The sequence below is a fragment of the Bubalus bubalis genome, chromosome 13, assembly GCF_019923935.1.
Source record: "Bubalus bubalis isolate 160015118507 breed Murrah chromosome 13, NDDB_SH_1, whole genome shotgun sequence".
Taxonomy (NCBI): domain Eukaryota; kingdom Metazoa; phylum Chordata; class Mammalia; order Artiodactyla; family Bovidae; genus Bubalus; species Bubalus bubalis.
Genome location: NC_059169.1, coordinates 1944388 through 1962768, shown reverse-complemented (window position 1 = coordinate 1962768; position 18381 = coordinate 1944388). Strand labels below are relative to the sequence as shown.

The 18381-nt window shown below is 52.5% G+C and overlaps 1 protein-coding gene across 3 annotated transcripts in view; it reads right to left on the bottom strand.

Moving 5' to 3' along the window:
* The window catches only part of RAB20 (RAB20, member RAS oncogene family), a 30597-nt gene that overhangs the window by 7380 nt on the left and 4836 nt on the right, over nt 1-18381 (bottom strand). The window contains exon 1 of one of the 3 annotated variants that reach the window (XM_006042460.4): nt 2514-3707. The exons of 1 other annotated variant lie outside the window; for it this stretch is intronic. In XM_006042460.4, coding sequence (XP_006042522.4) covers nt 2514-2634 — 121 coding nt within the window. In that variant the 5' untranslated portion in view covers nt 2635-3707. Of the gene's footprint in view, nt 1-2513; nt 3708-18381 lie in introns of those variants that run through there. One more of the 3 variants, XM_006042461.4, reaches the window with a different exon arrangement.

Sequence of the window (18381 nt, the reverse complement as noted above, 5' to 3'; positions counted from 1 at the left end):
GAGTGGCCACAAAGAACAGATGCTTACAGCTCTTTCATGCAGGGTCCGTGCGCCTTCCCAGGGTGACAAAGGAGGGCAGCTCTGTGTGGGCCCAGCGCTGGGCATGCTGTCCCTCCCTATGTGCAAAGCCACTTCGCTGAGAGTCCACCCTCCACCCGAGGCCCCCGTGCACGAGGGTTAGGGTGGCTCCCGTGCACGAGGGTGAATGTCTGCCACTGAGCTGCTGGGGGTGATGCTTAACCTTACGAGCTGACACGGCCAGGGAGTGGTGCCCAGTCATGTGGTCTCATCTGCGTCTGGGTGTTGCCAGGTGGGTTCTTTTGAATGTGATCAATGTCGGCAATCAACTGACTTAATAAAGCTGATCACCCCCATGATGTAGGTGGGCCTTGTCCCATCAGTTGAAAGGGCTTTAAGAGCAAAGACTGAGATTTCCTGGAGAAAAAGGAGCTCCGCCCCCAGACAACAAGCTGAGTCATAAGACATTGTGCCTGAGTTTCCAACCTTGCTGCCCAAAGCTGCTTCCAGGTTTTGGACTCGAGATGCAGCAGCACCCCTCCCCTGTGGGTCTCCTGCCTGCCAGCCCACCCCGTGCAGTTCAGACCTGCCAACCACACACTCCCGGGGCCAGCTACTCTCCCCCTCCCGATCGAAACCCATCTCTGCCTCTCTCTGTGTCTGTCTCTCTGTGTCTGTCTCTCTCCATATCTGTCTCTCTCCCTGTCCGTCTGTCTTTCTCCATGTCTGTCTCTCTGTCTCTCTCCCTGTCTGTCTGTCTCTCTCCATGTCTGTCTCTCTCCGTGTCTGTCTCTCTCCCTGTCCGTCTGTCTTTCTCCATGTCTGTCTCTCTGTCTCTCTCCGTGTCTGTCTGTCTCTCTCCGTGTCTGTCTGTCTCTCTCCGTGTCTGTCTCTCCATGTCTGTCTGTCTCTCTCCATGTCTGTCTCTCCGTGTCTGTCTCTGTGTCTATCTCTGTCTGTCTGTCTGTTTCTCTCCATGTCTGTCTCTCTGTGTGTCTGTCTCTCTCCATGTCTGTCTCTCCGTGTCTGTCTTTCTCTGTGTCTATCTCTCTGTGTCCGTCTGTCTTTCTCCGTGTCTGTCTCTCTGTCTCTCTCTGTGTCTGTCTGTCTCTCTCCGTGTCTGTCTCTCTCCATGTCCATCTGTCTCTCTCTGTGTCTGTCTCTCCATGTCTGTATGTCTCTCTCCATGTCTGTCTCTTTCCATGTCTGTCTCTCCGTGTCTGTCTTTCTCTGTGTCTATCTCTCTGTGTCTGTCTGTCTGTCTCCATGTCTGTCTCTCTGTGTGTCTGTCTCTCTCTCTCTCAGGAGGATGTGTATCCATGTATCCTCTTGGTTCTGTGTCTCTGGGGAAGCCTCACTGACACACATGCTTCTCTGCAAAGTGTCCCCGTGGGAATATGGCCACTAGTGAGGCCAGGCCCTGAAGTGGACAGGACCGTCTCCCCTTCCTCTCCAATGCCCTCCCCGAGCAGAGACCACCCCACCGGCCCCTCCTGCGTGGGTCAGCACCCCGATGCCCTCCCGTACCCGGCACCAGAGCAGCCAGAGGTCAAGCCTCGCAGCCAAACTGGCGGCTAGGCCCACAGGAAGGGGACCTGGCCCGAGAGACTCTTCAGCAACCACAAGGATCGCTGTGAGACGAACTGCCTTAGGCTCCTGCTCCGTCCTCCTCACAGGCCTGGCTGCTTCTCCTAAGTCAGGTCAACAGAGGGAGGGGGTCTCCCGCCCCACCCGTCCTGGGGCACCCATGCCCCGGCTTCAGGACGGAGCAGCGCTCACGGAGCTGCCGTGCCCTCTCCAGCCAGGTGGTCAACAGCCAAACGACAAGCACAGGAAGGACGGGTTTCCACAGCGGACAAGGGGCACGCGCTTTACTGGGCAGGGGGCAGGCCCTGCACGGGGAGGCGAGGAATGAAGATGGGATTCATGTCAGGCTTTTCCTGGGTTTTAAGCTATCGCCTCCCTTTTTCTCTTTTATTCTTGGGTTTTGTCCTATAAGAGAGGCAGTTTCGAAAGTCTCGTCTCCGTCGGCAGGGGGTTGAGTGGTGGGCCCTAAAGTGGCGGCCCTCATCCCCGGATCCTGTGACTGGAACCTATCTGGACGCCGCATGTGTAATCAGGGTGAGATACAGTCGTTCGGCTGGAACCTAATCCAGTATGAGCGGTGTCCCGGCAAGAAGAGGAAGTGAGGAGGGCATGGCAACCCGCTCCGGGATGCTTGCCTGGAGAATCCCATGGACAGGGGAGCCTGGCAGGCTACAGCCCATGCGGTCGGAGAGAGTCAGACACAACTGAGCAACTAACACACACACACGAGTCGTGAGCAACTAACACACACACACATACACACGAGTCGGACACAAATGAAAGGCTGACACACACACACGAGTCAGAGCAACTAATGTGCGCACGTGCACACAACAAGAGGAAGACACACTCAGACGGATGACGACGCAAAGACAATGCGTCCACCAGCCGGGAACTCCAGCGCCCACCTGAAGCTGGGGGTGGGGGAGCCTTCAGACAGAGCAGGCCCTGCCCACCTGATTTCAGACGTCCAGCCTCCAGGCCCACGAGACAGCGCGTTTCTGTTCCTTGAAGCCGCCACCGGAGCATGGGGTTCTATCACGACAGGAAACGCTCACTCCACGAAGGTGTGAATCGATTCTCACTCCACAAAGGTGTGAATTGGGCTGCAGGCCGACGGCCTCCCCGTTCACAGACGCCGAAAGTCATGAATTGAACAAGGACAGTATCCTCGTGGCGGCCACGAGAACCTTCTGTCCCACCCCCCACCACTTCCGCTCCTCTCACGAGCTACATGCTCGTGAACTTCAGTGAACCCTCCAGAACAGAAACTGGCAAGGACGTTGAGGTAACAGGGAACTCAACACCCAGCCTCAGGGAAGATGAAGAGTCACGTGTCGCCTTCTGAACCTGAGTCAGCAACTCTGCTCACTTCCTGAAAACAGGCCATGATTAGTGCACAGAGCTCGGTCACAGGGGCAGAAATGCCCAAAGCCGCCTCACTGATTCCAGCTTGACCCTGTGCCGCTCAAACGAATGACCTTCAACCCCCAGGCTGCCTTGCACAAGAAGAAACCACCACCCACGTCTGGCCCACTGTCCTTTTTGAGAAATTCCACAAGGAAGAGGTGAGGAAGATGTCAAAGAAAACTAACGAATTATCCAGACGAGCAGCAGCTCGTGGTCTGTGTCTTAAGAGGGGAAGCTATCACAAATGGGCAGGTGAGCTTCAGAGTGACCAGCGTCCCCTCGAGCAAGCGGTCACCTCGTCAAGCAGGCAGAGCAGAACCAGGAGCGAGTTTGGCTCTCACAGCGAGCGTGCATGTGAATATCTTTCCCAGAGTTCACACATCTGCAGTGCTCACAGCATCCACATTCGTCACACTCGTGGCCACGTAGCCCCTCCCATCCCCCAGGGGGACTGCGGCCGCAATCCCCGTTCCAGGCCTGATGGAAGCCCTGACAGAGGAGACAAGGGCTGGGGCACAGGCAGAGGCGATCCTGAACCCCAGGCACCAGATCTAGGGGCCAGATCCTGAGCACAAGGCTGAACCGCCAGATCAAGTCCTTCTCCAAGCTGGGTCAGTGGGACAAGACTGGGCTCGCCTGCTCCCTGGAAGGAAGCCTATGACCAACTTAGACAGCGTGTTAAAACACAGAGACATCACTTTGCTGACAAAGCTCTGTCTAGTCAAAGCTATGGATTTTCCAGTGGTCATGTATGGATGTGAGAGTTGCAGCTGAACACAGAAGAATTGATGCTTTTGAACTGTGGTGTTGGAGAAGACTCTCGGTAGTCCCTTGGACAGCAAGGAGATCCAACCAGTCCATCCTAAAGGAAATCAGTCCTGGGTGTTCATTGGAAGGACTGATGCTGAAGCTGAAACTCCAATACTTTAGCCACATGATGTGAAGAACTGACTCACTGGAAAAGACTCATGCTGGGAAAGATTGAAGGCAGGAAAAGGGGGAGACACAGGATGAGATGGTTGAATGGCATCACGGACCCAATGGACATGAGTTTGCGCAAACTCCGGGAGACAGTGGAGGACAGAGGAGTCTGGCGTGCTGCAGTCCGTGGGGTCACAGAGACACGGACACAATTCAGCGACGGAAGAACAGCAATCTTAAAGTCTAGAAGAAGTAATGAAGTAAGAGTAACCACTCTGTTATCAGAAACTGAGGAAACCCTAAAGGCAAGATAAGCACCCACAGCCAAAGCCTGAGTCGTCGCCGTGGAAACGGCCCCCACAGGGTATGGACGCCCTGAAGCGACTGTGCTCTGAAGGCAGAAACCCGCATTTTTCCAGCTTCACAGGATTTCAGCCTGGCCTCACCAACCCGGTGGGGTGGTCCAGGGACCAGGCCCTTCCCTGGCTGAGCCCCGGCCCCATGGCCGTTCCACGTCACCACCTGTGGAAACCTTGGGAAGATTCTGTGCAGAGAAAGATCCCAAGCCAACAGTCACCAGCTGGCGGTGAAGGCAGAGCAGCTGAAAAGGAAGAAGATAAAGTCCTACCCCACGATATTAGAGAGGGTTCTCTTCTGCCCCACGATATTAGAGAGGGTATCTCTTCTGCCAGAAGGAAGAGTTAAAACCTCAGCCCCGATTAATGAATGACCCCAGCCAAGGCGGTGCCTAGACAGCGTTTTACAGATAAACTGTTTTAAATCCAATGATCCAACTGAGTTTGCTTGCATTTACAGGTCCTTTGTTTTTAACCGTCTGTGACCACCAAAAGGCATCCCAAACAGAGCCCTGCTTCATGACACAGAAGAGGTGAGTCCTCTAGGAGCCTGGGAGGCCCGCAGGCTGACACCAGTATCAGAACGAAAACCAGTTTTGTGGGACTTCACTCCCGGATCAGTCGGCAACTAACCACAGTCATCCTAACCCATGCCTGTAAGATGAGGGTTTCTTTTTCCTTCTATAAATAAAAGAACCCAAACCCCAAATGATTTCTAACTCAAGAAATGCCAACACATGGGAGAGAGGGAAATGCATTTATTTCCACATTTCAATACATACAATGACATGTACCCAAATCAGCATCTGTGTCATTCCTGTCGTTTCTGTTTGGCCATCTGAAGCCTGAACAAAAAGCAAGAATACATATGATGTACCAACCACCCAAAGAATTACCTGCTCATAAGTTAATCCCTCACCTATGATTCACTGATTGGGCTTTATGAAATAATTCTCAAGGTCAAACAATTAAAACTGGAATTCTCAAATTACTTCATTCTTTTCAGACATAGATTTACTAAAAATAATTCAATAACAAGACCAAACAATTCAAATAAAGGGACATTGTTTAGCAGTCTAGTATTAAGAAAAATGGCAAATCCAAAGAAAATACAGTTATGTAACAGAGTTAACTTTAAGAAACAAAAATTCTCACAGATGAGGACATTAAATCCCAACCTCCTTTACCTTCAACAGATACTCTGTTGTCCTAGGAGAACTAACTTTTAAAACGAGATTATCAAAGAAAAAGTCAATTATTTGTGAAATCCTCTACTTATTAAAGCAGGAAACTAAAAGCATTTCAGATTTTTTGAAGCAAGTTTTAACTTGCTTCGAAGACTGAACTGCAAATACGATGTTAAGAAAGCACTTTAACTCGATAAAGGGTTTTCTCAAAATATCAAGTTATCCAAAATGGCTTCTGATCTGGGGTACCCACCCAGTAGATGTCCTAGGTATTTCTCAAAGAATCTGCGTTTTGTCTTCCTCTCCATAATATACAGTCTTCTGAGAAATACACAGCACACAACAAACGTTTTCCTGAAACAGTCACCTCCCTCACCTGAGGTTTTACTTCCCGAGGTTTCCGATGACGCTTGGTCAACCATGGCCCAGAAATATTAAATAGAAAATTTCAGAAATAAACAATTTGCAACTTTTGAATCGTGTGCTGTTTTGTTTATTACAGGGTATTGTTATAATTATGGTATTTTATTATTAGTTATTGTTGTTAATCTCTCATGGTTCCTAATTTATAAATTAAACTTCATCAAACGTATGGATGGTGTAGGAAAAACATCATATATAGAGAGTTTGGTTCCACGTGCAGTTTCAGGCACCCACTGAAGGTCTTGGAATGCATCTCCAGAGGATAAGGGAGGAGCATGGTAATTATAACCCAAGGGGAGGATATTAAGCCTTTTCTGAACAATCCGAAGGAAACAAAGGATTCTACACATGTTTACCAAGTCTAATTATCTCCTGCTCAACAGACTGGGTGTGTCCTAATACAATTCCCTAGAAAGTACATTGTCCACAGACAGATTGTAAAATCAGAAATGCCTTCTGGGGGTGATCAGGTACCCGGATATAACTGCATCCATTAACAAAACAAAAACTCTTTCAAATCAATCCTATCAAAGTATTCTGTTTAAATTTTTTTTTAATGCCATTGACCAAAAAGTATTTTGCTTGAACTTAGTTTGTCATATTTAAATATAACAAAAGTATGTTATACATGAAAGTAGAAATTTTAAATAATTCCCTTGAAGAGTCAAATTCACAGAGATAAAAAGCAAAAAAGTAGTCACTGGGGGGTGGAGGGCAGGGGGTCAGGTTTGTGTTTAATGGGGACTGAGCTTCAGTTGGAAGATGAGAAAGTTCTGGAGATAGTAGTGGTGATTGGCACACAAGAATGATAACGAGCTTAATGCCACCACGCTGTACACAAAAAGGAGTGAACTGCTAAACTTTACGTGTATTTCATCACAAAAAATTCCACATGGTTAAAAACTGGCAGACAGAGGACAGATAAGAAAGTAAAAAGATGACGGATAGGTGATGCTCGGTGGGAAGATGATAGATAACAGGACTGCATGAGCAAACAGTGCCAGGAGGCTCCAGCGGCCTGACCCTTGCCCTGGACGCCCACAGTCACCTGCCCGTGGCCGAGCAGGCCCAGGCTCCTGACCTGGACCCAACTCGCAGGCGACCTGCTGAGAGGCAGCTTCTGGCCAGGAAGGTCTAGGCAGCCGGGATTCTGCGGCCGCACCCCCAGCCCCGGCCTCCCTGGAGGAGCGGGGTGACTCTAAACCCCGAGCGTCTGCAGCTCACCCTCCCTGGTCTCAGGGCGCAGCTGCAGGTCTCACTCGAGCGGCCAGGCTGTTCATCAGACTGGGAATTACTGACGTTCGGAACAAGCTTTTACAACTGCTGCAGAAAAGGTGCCGACCAAGGGAACAAGAGGTCAACAGGCTCTGAAAAGTGGGAGTGCAATGTTCTCCCACAGCCCGGGCTGTGTGAAACGAGCCCACCGGAGCCCAGAGGAGTGCCCTGGCGCTTGAGGCTGCCTGAAGCAGGAGCCCGCCAAAGAGCTGCAGTCTCGGCAGGAACTCCAAGTGTTATAAACAGCCTCCGTTCATGCTGACTTGCCCTTTCTCAGGACCAGTGGCCAGTAAGACAGGAAGAACCACCCCCCAGTCCCTGGTTCCTGGAGTCAGCGGAGTCGCGTTCCTCTAACCCAGCCAGCTGGTGCCCCTCGGAAGGCTCAGAGCCAACCCTGGCTGAGGGGTCGCTGCGGGCGCTGGGCAGAGTGGCAAGCTAGACGTGTGCACACACTGTGTGTGCACACATATAACACACACTTGCACATGCGGACACACATTGCATACATGCCTGCACACACATGCACATGTACACGTTTACCTACCTGCACACTCGTGCATGTGTACAACACACAGGCACACACATGCGTACGTATACCTGCACGCACACATACACATGTATGCCTACCTGTACACTCATACACATACATGCACACGTGCGTGTACAACATATATGCACACATGTACGTGTCTACCTGCATGCACGCACACGTTTACCTACCTGCACACTCATACACACATGCACGTGTATAACACACATGCACATGTGTACCTGCATGCATGCACACACGTGTGTCTACCTGTACGCTCATATACACGCATGCACAACATCTATGTACATGTCTACCTGCACACTCGTGTACACATACACTTGTACAACATACGTGCATACACATGCACACATGCACACATACACCCGCATGCACACGCAGGCACCTCATCCCACCCCCACAATTAGTGGCACAGCTCTACAGATCTCAAAGCACAGGCCAGAGCACACAGCTGCTCGAGAATGCCCGGGAAGCCAGCAGTCAGTAACCCCGACAGTGGCATGAACACCTGCCAGGTAAGGAAACACCCGACGACAACCGTTCTAACGTGGAGGAAGGGACTCTGAATTCTGCTAGAACAGGAATGAGATTTGGTCAAGCATTTTTCAAACAACTCCACCCAAAGCATGTTAAAAGACAGTTTTCAAGAAAGGGCAAAATCATGACTTTCTCAACAGATACAAAAAATAAAGACATGTTCAAGGCCTCGGTTATCTCACTTACTGAGGGAGCCAGACCGATGACCTAAACAGCTCAAGGGTCAAGAGGGCACAGGTGATCGGGGGCCCAGAGGCAGGGACCTCGGGGGTGGGGGGCAGAGAACAGGAACACGCAGGGAACAGCACAGAGGTGGTCAAGTCTTGTGCAGACACAGACAAACTGCTTCTCCAAAGGAAAAGTGACTACTGCATCCCCTCAAATCTGCCTCAAGTCCCCAGTGATGTCCCCAGTCACCCACACCTTTTCTTTAGGGTACCAGTCACCCAGGCTGGGCCTGTCGCCAGCAACTTGACCCAAGTTCACTCCAGGACGAGAGGCCATCTGCCTTCCTCACCGTGGTCCCCGGGGCTCAGCACAGTGTCCAGTTTGCAGCAGGTGCTCGAAAAGAGTGTGGACGGAACCGGTGAGAGGAGGGGTCCAGACTGTGCTCACCCCGTTGCCCATCAGACCTGAAGCCAGAAGGGACCAGGAGGGATAGGAAGAGGTCAGGAGGGGCCAGGAGGGATCAGGAGGGGCCAGGAGGGGCCTGGAGGGATCAGGAGGGGACAGAAGGGATCAGGAGGGGCCAGGAGGGACCTGAGGCCACTTTGCTGAGACGGTGGCTGAGGTGCCTCCCAGGGCTCCTTGGAGGTGGCCGAGCCCAGAAGCTGAGGGTCAGCTAAGGAGGACGATGAAATGCCCCCAGAGAGAAGGCAAAGGCAGGTAAGAAGGGGCACAGCGATATTAGATAAAGCCAAGGACACAGTGACTCACGGCCACCGATGGGGCAGGACGTGCCCTTGGAGCCTAAGGCCCAGCCTCTGCAGGACTCGGGCTCCTCAGAAACCCACTCCGCCACCAATGGGACAGTGGGGCCAGCCAGCCACAGAGCATCCCCGGCAGCCCGCCCTCCCGGTCTTCAGGGACCGCACCTGAGCTCGGGGAAGGGCGGGCTCGGCCCTGCCATCTCCAGGGCAGGTGGAGACAGCAGACAGCTGCTCCGTCTGTGTGAGCGCATTTCAGGCCACAGGGCTGGCTTGCTGACCGAGCGCTGATCACTGCCGGGCTCAGACCCCCACCAGCGAAGCCCACCTCACTGCCTCCCGGTCCTGGGGAGGGGCCCCAGAGTTACAGCGCACACAGGGCCGAGGTCAGCCCTGGCGCTCAGTGCTTCCGAAGCAGCAGCTGCCGTCTGGCTAAAATCGGTGCTGGAGCTGCGTCTCAGAGAAGTTGTAGAGACCATGGCTCATTTCGTGCAAGATCCCTGAAGGGCTGTGCGTTTACCCATCTCTGCCGAAGGTGTCACCAACACACCATGCAGTTTACTCTCCGCACCTGAACTTCACTTTCAAATCCAGGTCAGCACCTCAGCTGTGACTCTGAACAAAAGAGCTTCTCGACGAGATGCAAATGATCACCCTCTCCCCGCTGCTAACGCCAGTTTGTTCTCTGTGAGTCTGCTTCCTTCCTGTCAGATTCACTGGCCTGTTATCGTTTTAGATTCCATACGTAAGTGACATCATACAGTATTTGTTTTTGTCTGACATTTCACTTAGCGTAATACCTTCCAAATCCACTGATGTTGTTGCAGATAGCATTATTTCATTCTTCTTTATGGCTGAGCAGCATTCCCTGGTGGGGTAGACACCACCCCTTCTTTGTCCACTCGTCCGTCATCTGTTGACGGACACTTAGGCTGTCTCCGCATCTTGGCTGTCATGCTGTAAACAGTGCTGCTGTGAACGTTGGGGTACGTGTATCTTTTCCAATTAGTGTTCTGAACACTGCATTCTTTGAGCCAATAAATACGGCTTTAAAAGTTTTCAATTTAAGGCAGAACCATAATGCTAACCTGGAGTATTATTTGATACAGTAGTTCAGCATCACACAAAACCACCTTCAAGAGCTAGATTTCATTACTATCTAATCTTAGTCTTTCAAGAAAATGCCCTATCTGGAAATTCTCGTGGCTGAGGATTTTTGCTAAGATTCTAGCAATTTAACATTCGGTCACTGTGCATTTGGCCACAGCGTGTAATAAAGGCGCCTCTGATTTTTAGAAATAGAGGAAAAGACAAACGCACAGCACCTCCCCTGTGTTCTCACGTCCCAGGAACAAGTCCGCCTGTTTGAGTGAGGAAAGCAAGGCCATAAGGGAGACTCGGAACCAAGGAGTCCTTGAAGACGCGCCCAGCCCAGCCACTCCTGCGGGAGTTCTTCAAAGCAGCCTGGACACAGGCAGGAGCTTCCAAGGTCTCTGGTGAAGTCTCATAACGTGGGTGACAAGCAGCGACCGCAGCTCTTACCAGAGGACAAACACAGCTGCTGCTAGATCGGGGGACAGAGGAGACCTGGGGCCCGCAGGTCGGTGGGGACCAGGGAGGCCTGGGCCCGGGAGGCCGCCCACCCTGCCCGCCCCTGCCCGCAGCCCTCACCCTCCCAAAGGCCACTCCCTGAGGAAACACTACTTTTACAGACAGACGTGCGAGCATCTCAGAAAGAAAGGCTCTTTTGTTCCTCCAACCAGAAAAACCCACAGAACGTATTCTTCTCAAGCAACGCCCTGGCAGACCATGGGCTCTGGGTCCCCTCACGCAGCCGTCGCCTCCCCTGGACGCAGCGCGGACACCCTCATGCCACAGGCCTGGCTCAGCCCACTCCCCTCAGCCAGGCCTCTGCTCCAAGACACGGGGCCTTGGACGCCTGGGTGTGGGCATGCGTGGAAATACAAATGGCCTTTCAACAACGGGAACTGAATGCGTGTCTGGAACCGAGGGGAAAAAAGCAAGGTCCCAGCCCCGCACCCTCTTTACAAAAGCAGATGAGAAATTATAAACTGGAAATCGAAACTTCTAACGCAGGCCACGGCAATCAAAAGTCGTTAACAGAGGACGTGCCCGGTGTTTCAGCGGTTAAGAATCCGCCTGCCGATGCAGGGGACACCGGTTCGATCCCTGGGTCAGGAGGACCCCACCCCCCTCGGGGCAACCAAGCCTGAGCACGAGCACTACTGAGCCCGCGTGCTGCAAGTACTGCAGACTGAGCACCTCGGGCCCGGGCTCTGCAACAGGAGAAGCCCCCACAGGGAGCAGCCCGAGCGCCGCACCTAGAGAGTGGCCCCCATGCAACTAGGGAAGAGCCCGCACGGCAATGAAGGCCCAGCACAGCCACAGATAAATCAGTAATTGTTTTTCTAAAGTTGTAAATGTAAACGCAATCAGCGGTCAGTCAGGGATGGGCCCAGCCCACGTGCGGCAGGCCGTCAGGGCGAGGGGCGCAGGGCTGGGTCCCACCTGTCCTGCTCTGTCTGGGTGCATGCGGGAGGCAGGCTGCCCCTCACCTGGGTCTCCATGGGCAGCGTCCCCCAGGGAGCAGGCGGGGGAAGCGCTCTGCATGTGGAGGGCACCCGCATGGTGCCCAGACAGGTGGAAAGGAGCCCACTACATAAGATGAGGCGCCGACCTCAAATCCGGGCCCCCAGCGCCCGCACCACCTGGCCCTGAGCCTCCTGGTCTGGAAGAGGCAGTGGTGAAAATACCAACCACACAAGGCCACTGAGGAAATAAGAGACGAGGCCCCAGCAGCACTCCGCGTGGTGCCTGGCTCAGGAGAAGCCAAGGGCACCCCTGCTACTCACACTGGCGGGGGGCCAGGGAGGACGGGGCCGTGAGCCAGCAACCCGGACGCCCGGAGAAAACACTTCCCAAGCCAGCTCTCCTTGGGACACCACCCTGATTTCTGAGCAGACTGCAGCAGGGGAGGAGGTCAGAGCACAGACGCCCCTAAAGATGAAGGAAGCATCCATGATGGAGGGCACAGCAGCGTGAAACAAGGCACTCGCAAGACCCCGGCTCTGGCCCCTCTTCTGCTCCGACGTTGGACAAATAACTTTCAGGGTCTTGTCTCTTCATCTGAAAGAGGAAGAAGCTGAAAAAGCAAATCTTTAGCCCTGCTCTAGTTGACAGGATCATAGCAGACTCCGTGCCCCCGCGAGGCGGCACCCAGCGTGCCGGGTGTACTCGGGCGTGAAGCCTTTCTGGAGCAGAGGATGCTCCAGCCATGGTCCCGCTGGCCTCATTTTTGCCACGAGCAAACGCTGTCAGGTCAAAGCTAAGCTCCGAGGCCACGTGAGCCCAAAGAACGGGAAACTGAGCAGTGGGCGAGCTGAGTGATGTCAGAGGCCCGAGACCGGCCCGCGGAGGCCAGGCCAGCGTTGAGAGAAGCACCAGTTCATGCCCACTTCCTCTCAGTCCACAGAACAAGTCACCCAGTGTTTAGGAAATGCTCCGCAGGAGATACACACTCAGTAGGCCTTCTCTTGGAATAGAAACACTCGAGTAAGCGTGTAGGTTTGGGTTCACTCGGGCTGAGCAGGAAGGCAGGTCTCAGAGAAGAGCTGGTTTTGAAGGCTGGTTGGAAATGATCTGTCAGAGGGAACAACGGGGTAAGCGGGCACGGCAGCTGGCACCAGGATCCATGAGTGGCCTTCCTTCTAAAGGGCTCTGCGCCCGAGACAGAGAGGGCCGCTAAACGTGTCTGTTTTATGGCCAAGCGACAACCAAGATTAAAACCTTACACTATGTATCTTACTCCCAGTGCCTCTCTCCAAGTACCCTGCCGTTCCAGCAACACTTCTGTGACCCTGGCAGAGAAAGCAACGAAATTTCCATTGCAGAACTAACCACACATGCCTGCATAAAGTCAGCTAAGGAAAACAAGAAACAGACCATTTTCTTCAGAAAAGTGTCCAAGAGCTAAACGACTGAGTTCTCTCCCCAGAATACTCCCCAAGTCTGTGCATGGAAACGTGAGTCTCTCAACACATGGAAATTAAAAAAACTGATTCTTTAACTGATGGGGCTGTGTCAGGTTGGTGTTCAACATACACTGACTGGAAAGCCCAAGAGTCCTACTCCTAGCTGGCTGACCCGAGAGGTGAAAATTCACGTTCCCACAAAAACCTCTACTCAGTGTTTATAGTGGCTTTATTCATAATCACGAAAAACTGAACACAACCCAAATACCCTTCAGCTGATGGACAGCAGGTCCACACGATGGAGCTTTGGTGGTGGCGGTTTAATCGCTCAGCTGATGGACAGCATGTCCACACGATGGGGCTCTGGCGGTGGTGGTTTAATTGCTCAGTCGTGTCTGACTCTTTGTGAGCCCATGGACCATAGCCCACCAGGCTCCTCTGTCCATGGGATATTCCCGGCAGAAATACTGGAGCGGGTTGCCATTTCCTTCTCCAGGAGTTCTTCCTGATCCAGAGATCAAACCCACGTCTCCTGAGTCTCCTGCATTGCAGGCACCAGAGCCGCCAGGCAAGCCCATGGTGGAACTTGACTCCGCAATTAACAGGATTGAACACAGACAACAACACAGGTGAACCTTAAACGCAGTAAGCAGAAGGAACCAGGCTCAAAGCTCCCCATCCCATATGAGCCCAGGAAAGACCACGCTGAGGACAGAAAACAGACGGGGGCTGGGGGCTATGGTGAGTAGAGGGCTGACTCCGAAGGACCAGGGATCTTTTTTAAGAAGATGCAAACGGCTTGTATCTTGGTTGTGCTTATTGTTACACAACTGTGTCAAAACTCCTAACCATGCACTAAAAGACCAAGGTGAATCTTACTGCCTATGTGCGAACTTTCAATAAACCCTATAAGATAATCTACCAAAAAGCAATAACTACTATATAGGCAAAAATTGTTCCCAATTTTTAAGCTACAAAGCCGAAAGCTTTTACATTTCATGTGGAAAGAAAAAAAAAAACCTCCCAGGTTTACCTAGATAGCTTATTAAACATGCAATTGTATACTAAATAGCATCATACTGTCATTAAAGAACAGAACAGGTGGAAAAGTCTGAGTCAAGGTATGGCACCTGTTTCCAGAGTCACTTTTTGTGAAGACGAACAAAAATCGTAGGTCAACAGCCTTCATCAGAGGCCCCTGGTGGCGTAGAGGATAAAGAATCTGCCTGCCAATGCAGGGGACACGGGTTCGATCCCTGGTCCAGGGAGATTCCATACGCCAAGGAGCAACTAAGCCCGTGCGCCACAGCCACTGAACCCACACTCCACAACTACAGCCGCACCCCACCCCACACACCCTAGAGTCCGCGCTCCACCGCAAAAGCCACCACAACGAGAAGCCCGAGAGCTACAACGAGAGGGTAGCCCTCGCTCGCCCCAACTAGAGGAAGCCCACACACCGCAACGAATTGCCAAACGCAGCCAAAAGCAGATAAATAAAAACTAAAATTAAAAATAAAAGTCTTCATCCTTGTTTTCAGCACTTGGAAAGTACCACGCCACTTCCTTCTGGCCACCTTGACTTCTGATGAGTCAGCTATCTGCTGCCATTATAACCTTTTCTTTCCCCCACTTGGTGCTTTCAGGATATTTTCCTTGGGACTTCCCTGGTAGCCCAGTGGTAAGACTCCACACCCCCACTGCAGGCTGCGTGGATCTGATCAGATCCCACACGCCACACGGAGTGGCTGGAAAAAAACAAAAGATGTTTTCCTTGCCTTTTGGTTTTCGGAGTTTCATTATAGCGAGCCTTGCCCAGGTCTCTTTGGGTTTTCCCTGTTTGTGATTCTCTCAGCTTCTGGAATCTGCAGGTTTATGTGAGCTACCAGGTTTGGAAAGTTTTCGGGCATTATTCCTGCTGGTCCTTTGTCAGCCCCACCCGCGCTTCCCCTCTCCTTCCCCGCCCCCAGCGAGGCAATGTCAGGTCGGGTGCCCACAGGCACGGCGGCTCTGTGCACCTCCGTTCTGCTTTCTCTCCGCATTTCAGAACAGGCAACACTGACCACTCTGCCATCAGATAGAAAGCGAAACACAGTTAGGGAGACGAGGTCACGCGGTGGCACAGTCTGGACAAAGAAGTCCGCTCCACCATCCACGACGGCTGCACGAGGCACGTGACACTGAAAGACGGGACACAATTCAAGCTGGGCGTCGTCAGGAGCGGGGACAATCCCAGAGAAGGAGGTGCCGCGGCAAAGGGGAGAGCGGAGCAAAGATGGGGCGTCTGTGATGAGTTCCGAACAGGGCACCTGGGCCGGCTCTGAGGACCCCTCTCCAAAACAGGAGGAGGAGGAGGAGGAGGAGGAAGGAGCCACGAGGGTCTGTCATCAAATCATACGCGTGACAAAGCCTCGTTCCAAGAATAAAAACACGTGTGTACATGTGTGTGAAATTTCCTTTTCGCAAAGAGGGAAGTTCTGCGAAGTCTCAATGAAACGCAAAGGGCAAGTTCCATTAGGGATCATAGTTTCTATTTTTCCCACAAACTTAAAGATAACGAAGCACAGAGTTATTGTCCAGAGATATTAAATGCGATTCAGGTGTTAGCTCACGAATGCAGTGGGCCTCAGTTTAGTTAAAGTCTCCAGAATTCAAGTGTACCCGCAAGCCTTAAATACCTCTCCCCACCCACCTCCAGAGTTCCTGGTGCCTCCTCCAGGAGGCCTCCGGGCTGACCTGCCAGCACGTGCAGCTGCACACAGGCAGCCTTTGTCCTCTGAGATCTCTCAGTACAATGGTTCTTTGTCCACCCTGCTGAGCCCAGGCTGATTTTCTTCCACCTATCTTAATACCCACATTCATATTCAGGCCACTGACTTTCTCAAGAAAGCAGAGGAATTCTGAAAATGATGCCTTAACCCCAGAGGGTGCCCATTCAGAGTCTTCAGTGGTACTAAAGATGTGACCAACCTACAAAGATGTGGGCCACCCACAAAGACGTGGAACACCCACAAAGACGTGGGCCACCTACAAAGTGTGGACCACCCACAAGGATGCTGACCCACTCACAAAGACATGGACCACCCACACAGACGTGGACCACCCACACAGATGTGGACCATCTATAAAGATGTGGGCCACCCACATGGATGTGGACCACCCACAAAGACGTGGACTACCCACAAAGATGTGGACCATCTACAAAGACATGGACCACCCACAAAGACGTGGACCACCCACAAAGACGTGAGCCACCCACAAAGTGTGGACCACCCACAAGGATGCTGACCCACTCACAAAGACATGGACCACCCACACAGACGTGGACCACCCACACAGATGTGGACCATCTATAAAGATGTGGGCCACCCACATGGATGTGGACCACCCACAAAGACGTGGACCACCTACAACACTGGCTTTGCAGGCTTAATTTCCAGATCTCAAATCTAAACTAAGATTTATTCCCAAGAACATTCTCCCAGTAGGAGCCCACGCTGATCTTAAACCCAGGCCCCACCCTCACCCAGTACAGCTTCAGGTGGACCCCCAAGGGAAATCTGAGAGCTGCTTGTCCAGTTTAACTGAATCAGGGGTCTCCTCAGTTCCTGAACTCTTTCCTAAATGCTAAACTCTTTGGGGAGTTTCTACAACTACAGAAAGTTCAGTTCAGTTGCTTAGTCATGTCCGATTCTTTGTGACCCCATGGACTGCAGCACACCAGGGTTCTCTGTCCTTATCCATCTCCTGGAACTTGCTCAAACTCATGTCCATTGAGTCAGTGATGCCATCCAACCATCTCATCCTCTGTTGTCCCCTTCTCCTCCTGCCCGCAATCTTTCCCAGCATCAGGGTTTCAAATGAGTCAGCTCTTCGCGTCAGGTGGCCAAAGTATTGGAGTTTCAGCTTTAACATCAGTCCTTCCAATGAATATTCAGGACTGATCTCCTTTAGGATGGACTGGTTGGATCTCCTTGCAGTCCAAGGGACTCGCAAGAGTCTTCTCCAAAACCACAGTTCAAAAGCATCAATTCTTAGGCGCTCAGCTTTCTGTATAGTCCAACTCTCACATCCATCCATGACCACTGGAAAAACCATAGCCTTGACTAGACAGACCTTAGAGAACAAAATGAAGCAGGGCAAAGGCTAACAGAGTTTTGCCAAGAGAACAGCTACAGAAAAGACTTTTAGAAAAGTATTCTCCTTTTTATGGGACCTAAACCGGGAGTCAGCAAACTATTTCTGCAAAGGGCCAGACTGAACACTTGAGTTTTCCGGTGCTGTATGGTCTCTGCTGCAGGCACTGAGCTCTACTGCTGTAAAATTTTGGGGCGGGGGCGGGGGGGGTGCCAATTACACAAAGTAGGGTGGCAGTGAGGCCCAGGTGAGCACCCCCGATCGGCAGAAAGGAGGGGTCATCCATCCCTGTCACACCCATCCTGCTTGTCAGGATCAGGACCTCAAAACCACTCAGCAGCCGCACTCATCGACCAAGAGAGGCAGCTAAAAGCAGAGCCCTCCGCCGCTGGCTGCACACACAGTTCGCACAGGCTGTCTACCCACTTCCGCGCCAGCCTCTCGAGGTTAAACACGCAGTCCTCGCAGGCTGGGCCAAGGCACTGGGGATCCGCAGCTCTGCCGCCCCCATGAAAAAGAGTGCGTCTCCAGGGTCCACAGCCTGAACGACGCCCTCTTCCCACACAGCGTCCCCCTACTCCCCGATCCAGGAGCAGCTGCCTAGAGAGGGGCTCGTAGTCCTCGGATGGACTGTCCACCTCACCTGGCATCTGCTCTCGTGTGCCTCCCGGGGCCGCCCACACGGGCCCCCCGGGACAGCACGGCCGTTCACAGGACTGAGGCCCTGGTCTTCCACAGGAGCCCAGACCTCCTCACCAAGATCACAGTGCGAGCAAGGACATCCCCTCCTCCAGGCAGCACGACTTCATACGTCGGAACTCCAGCATCCTCTCCCGGGGTACCCTTAAGCTGTTCAAGAGAAAGAGCTTAATCCAACTGCTCCAGAGCCCCCATTCCTGGAGCTTTCCACTTCCTGCAGAATCATTTCTTGGTGACCCACCCAAGCCTCTCGTGCCCCGGTGTAACAGGCTTGCTGGTGGCCATCGTGGTTGTGAGTACCCAGGGCTGGGAGAAGCTTATTTAGCAAAACACAAAGCTTCCTCCTTCCCAGTACTGCTCAGA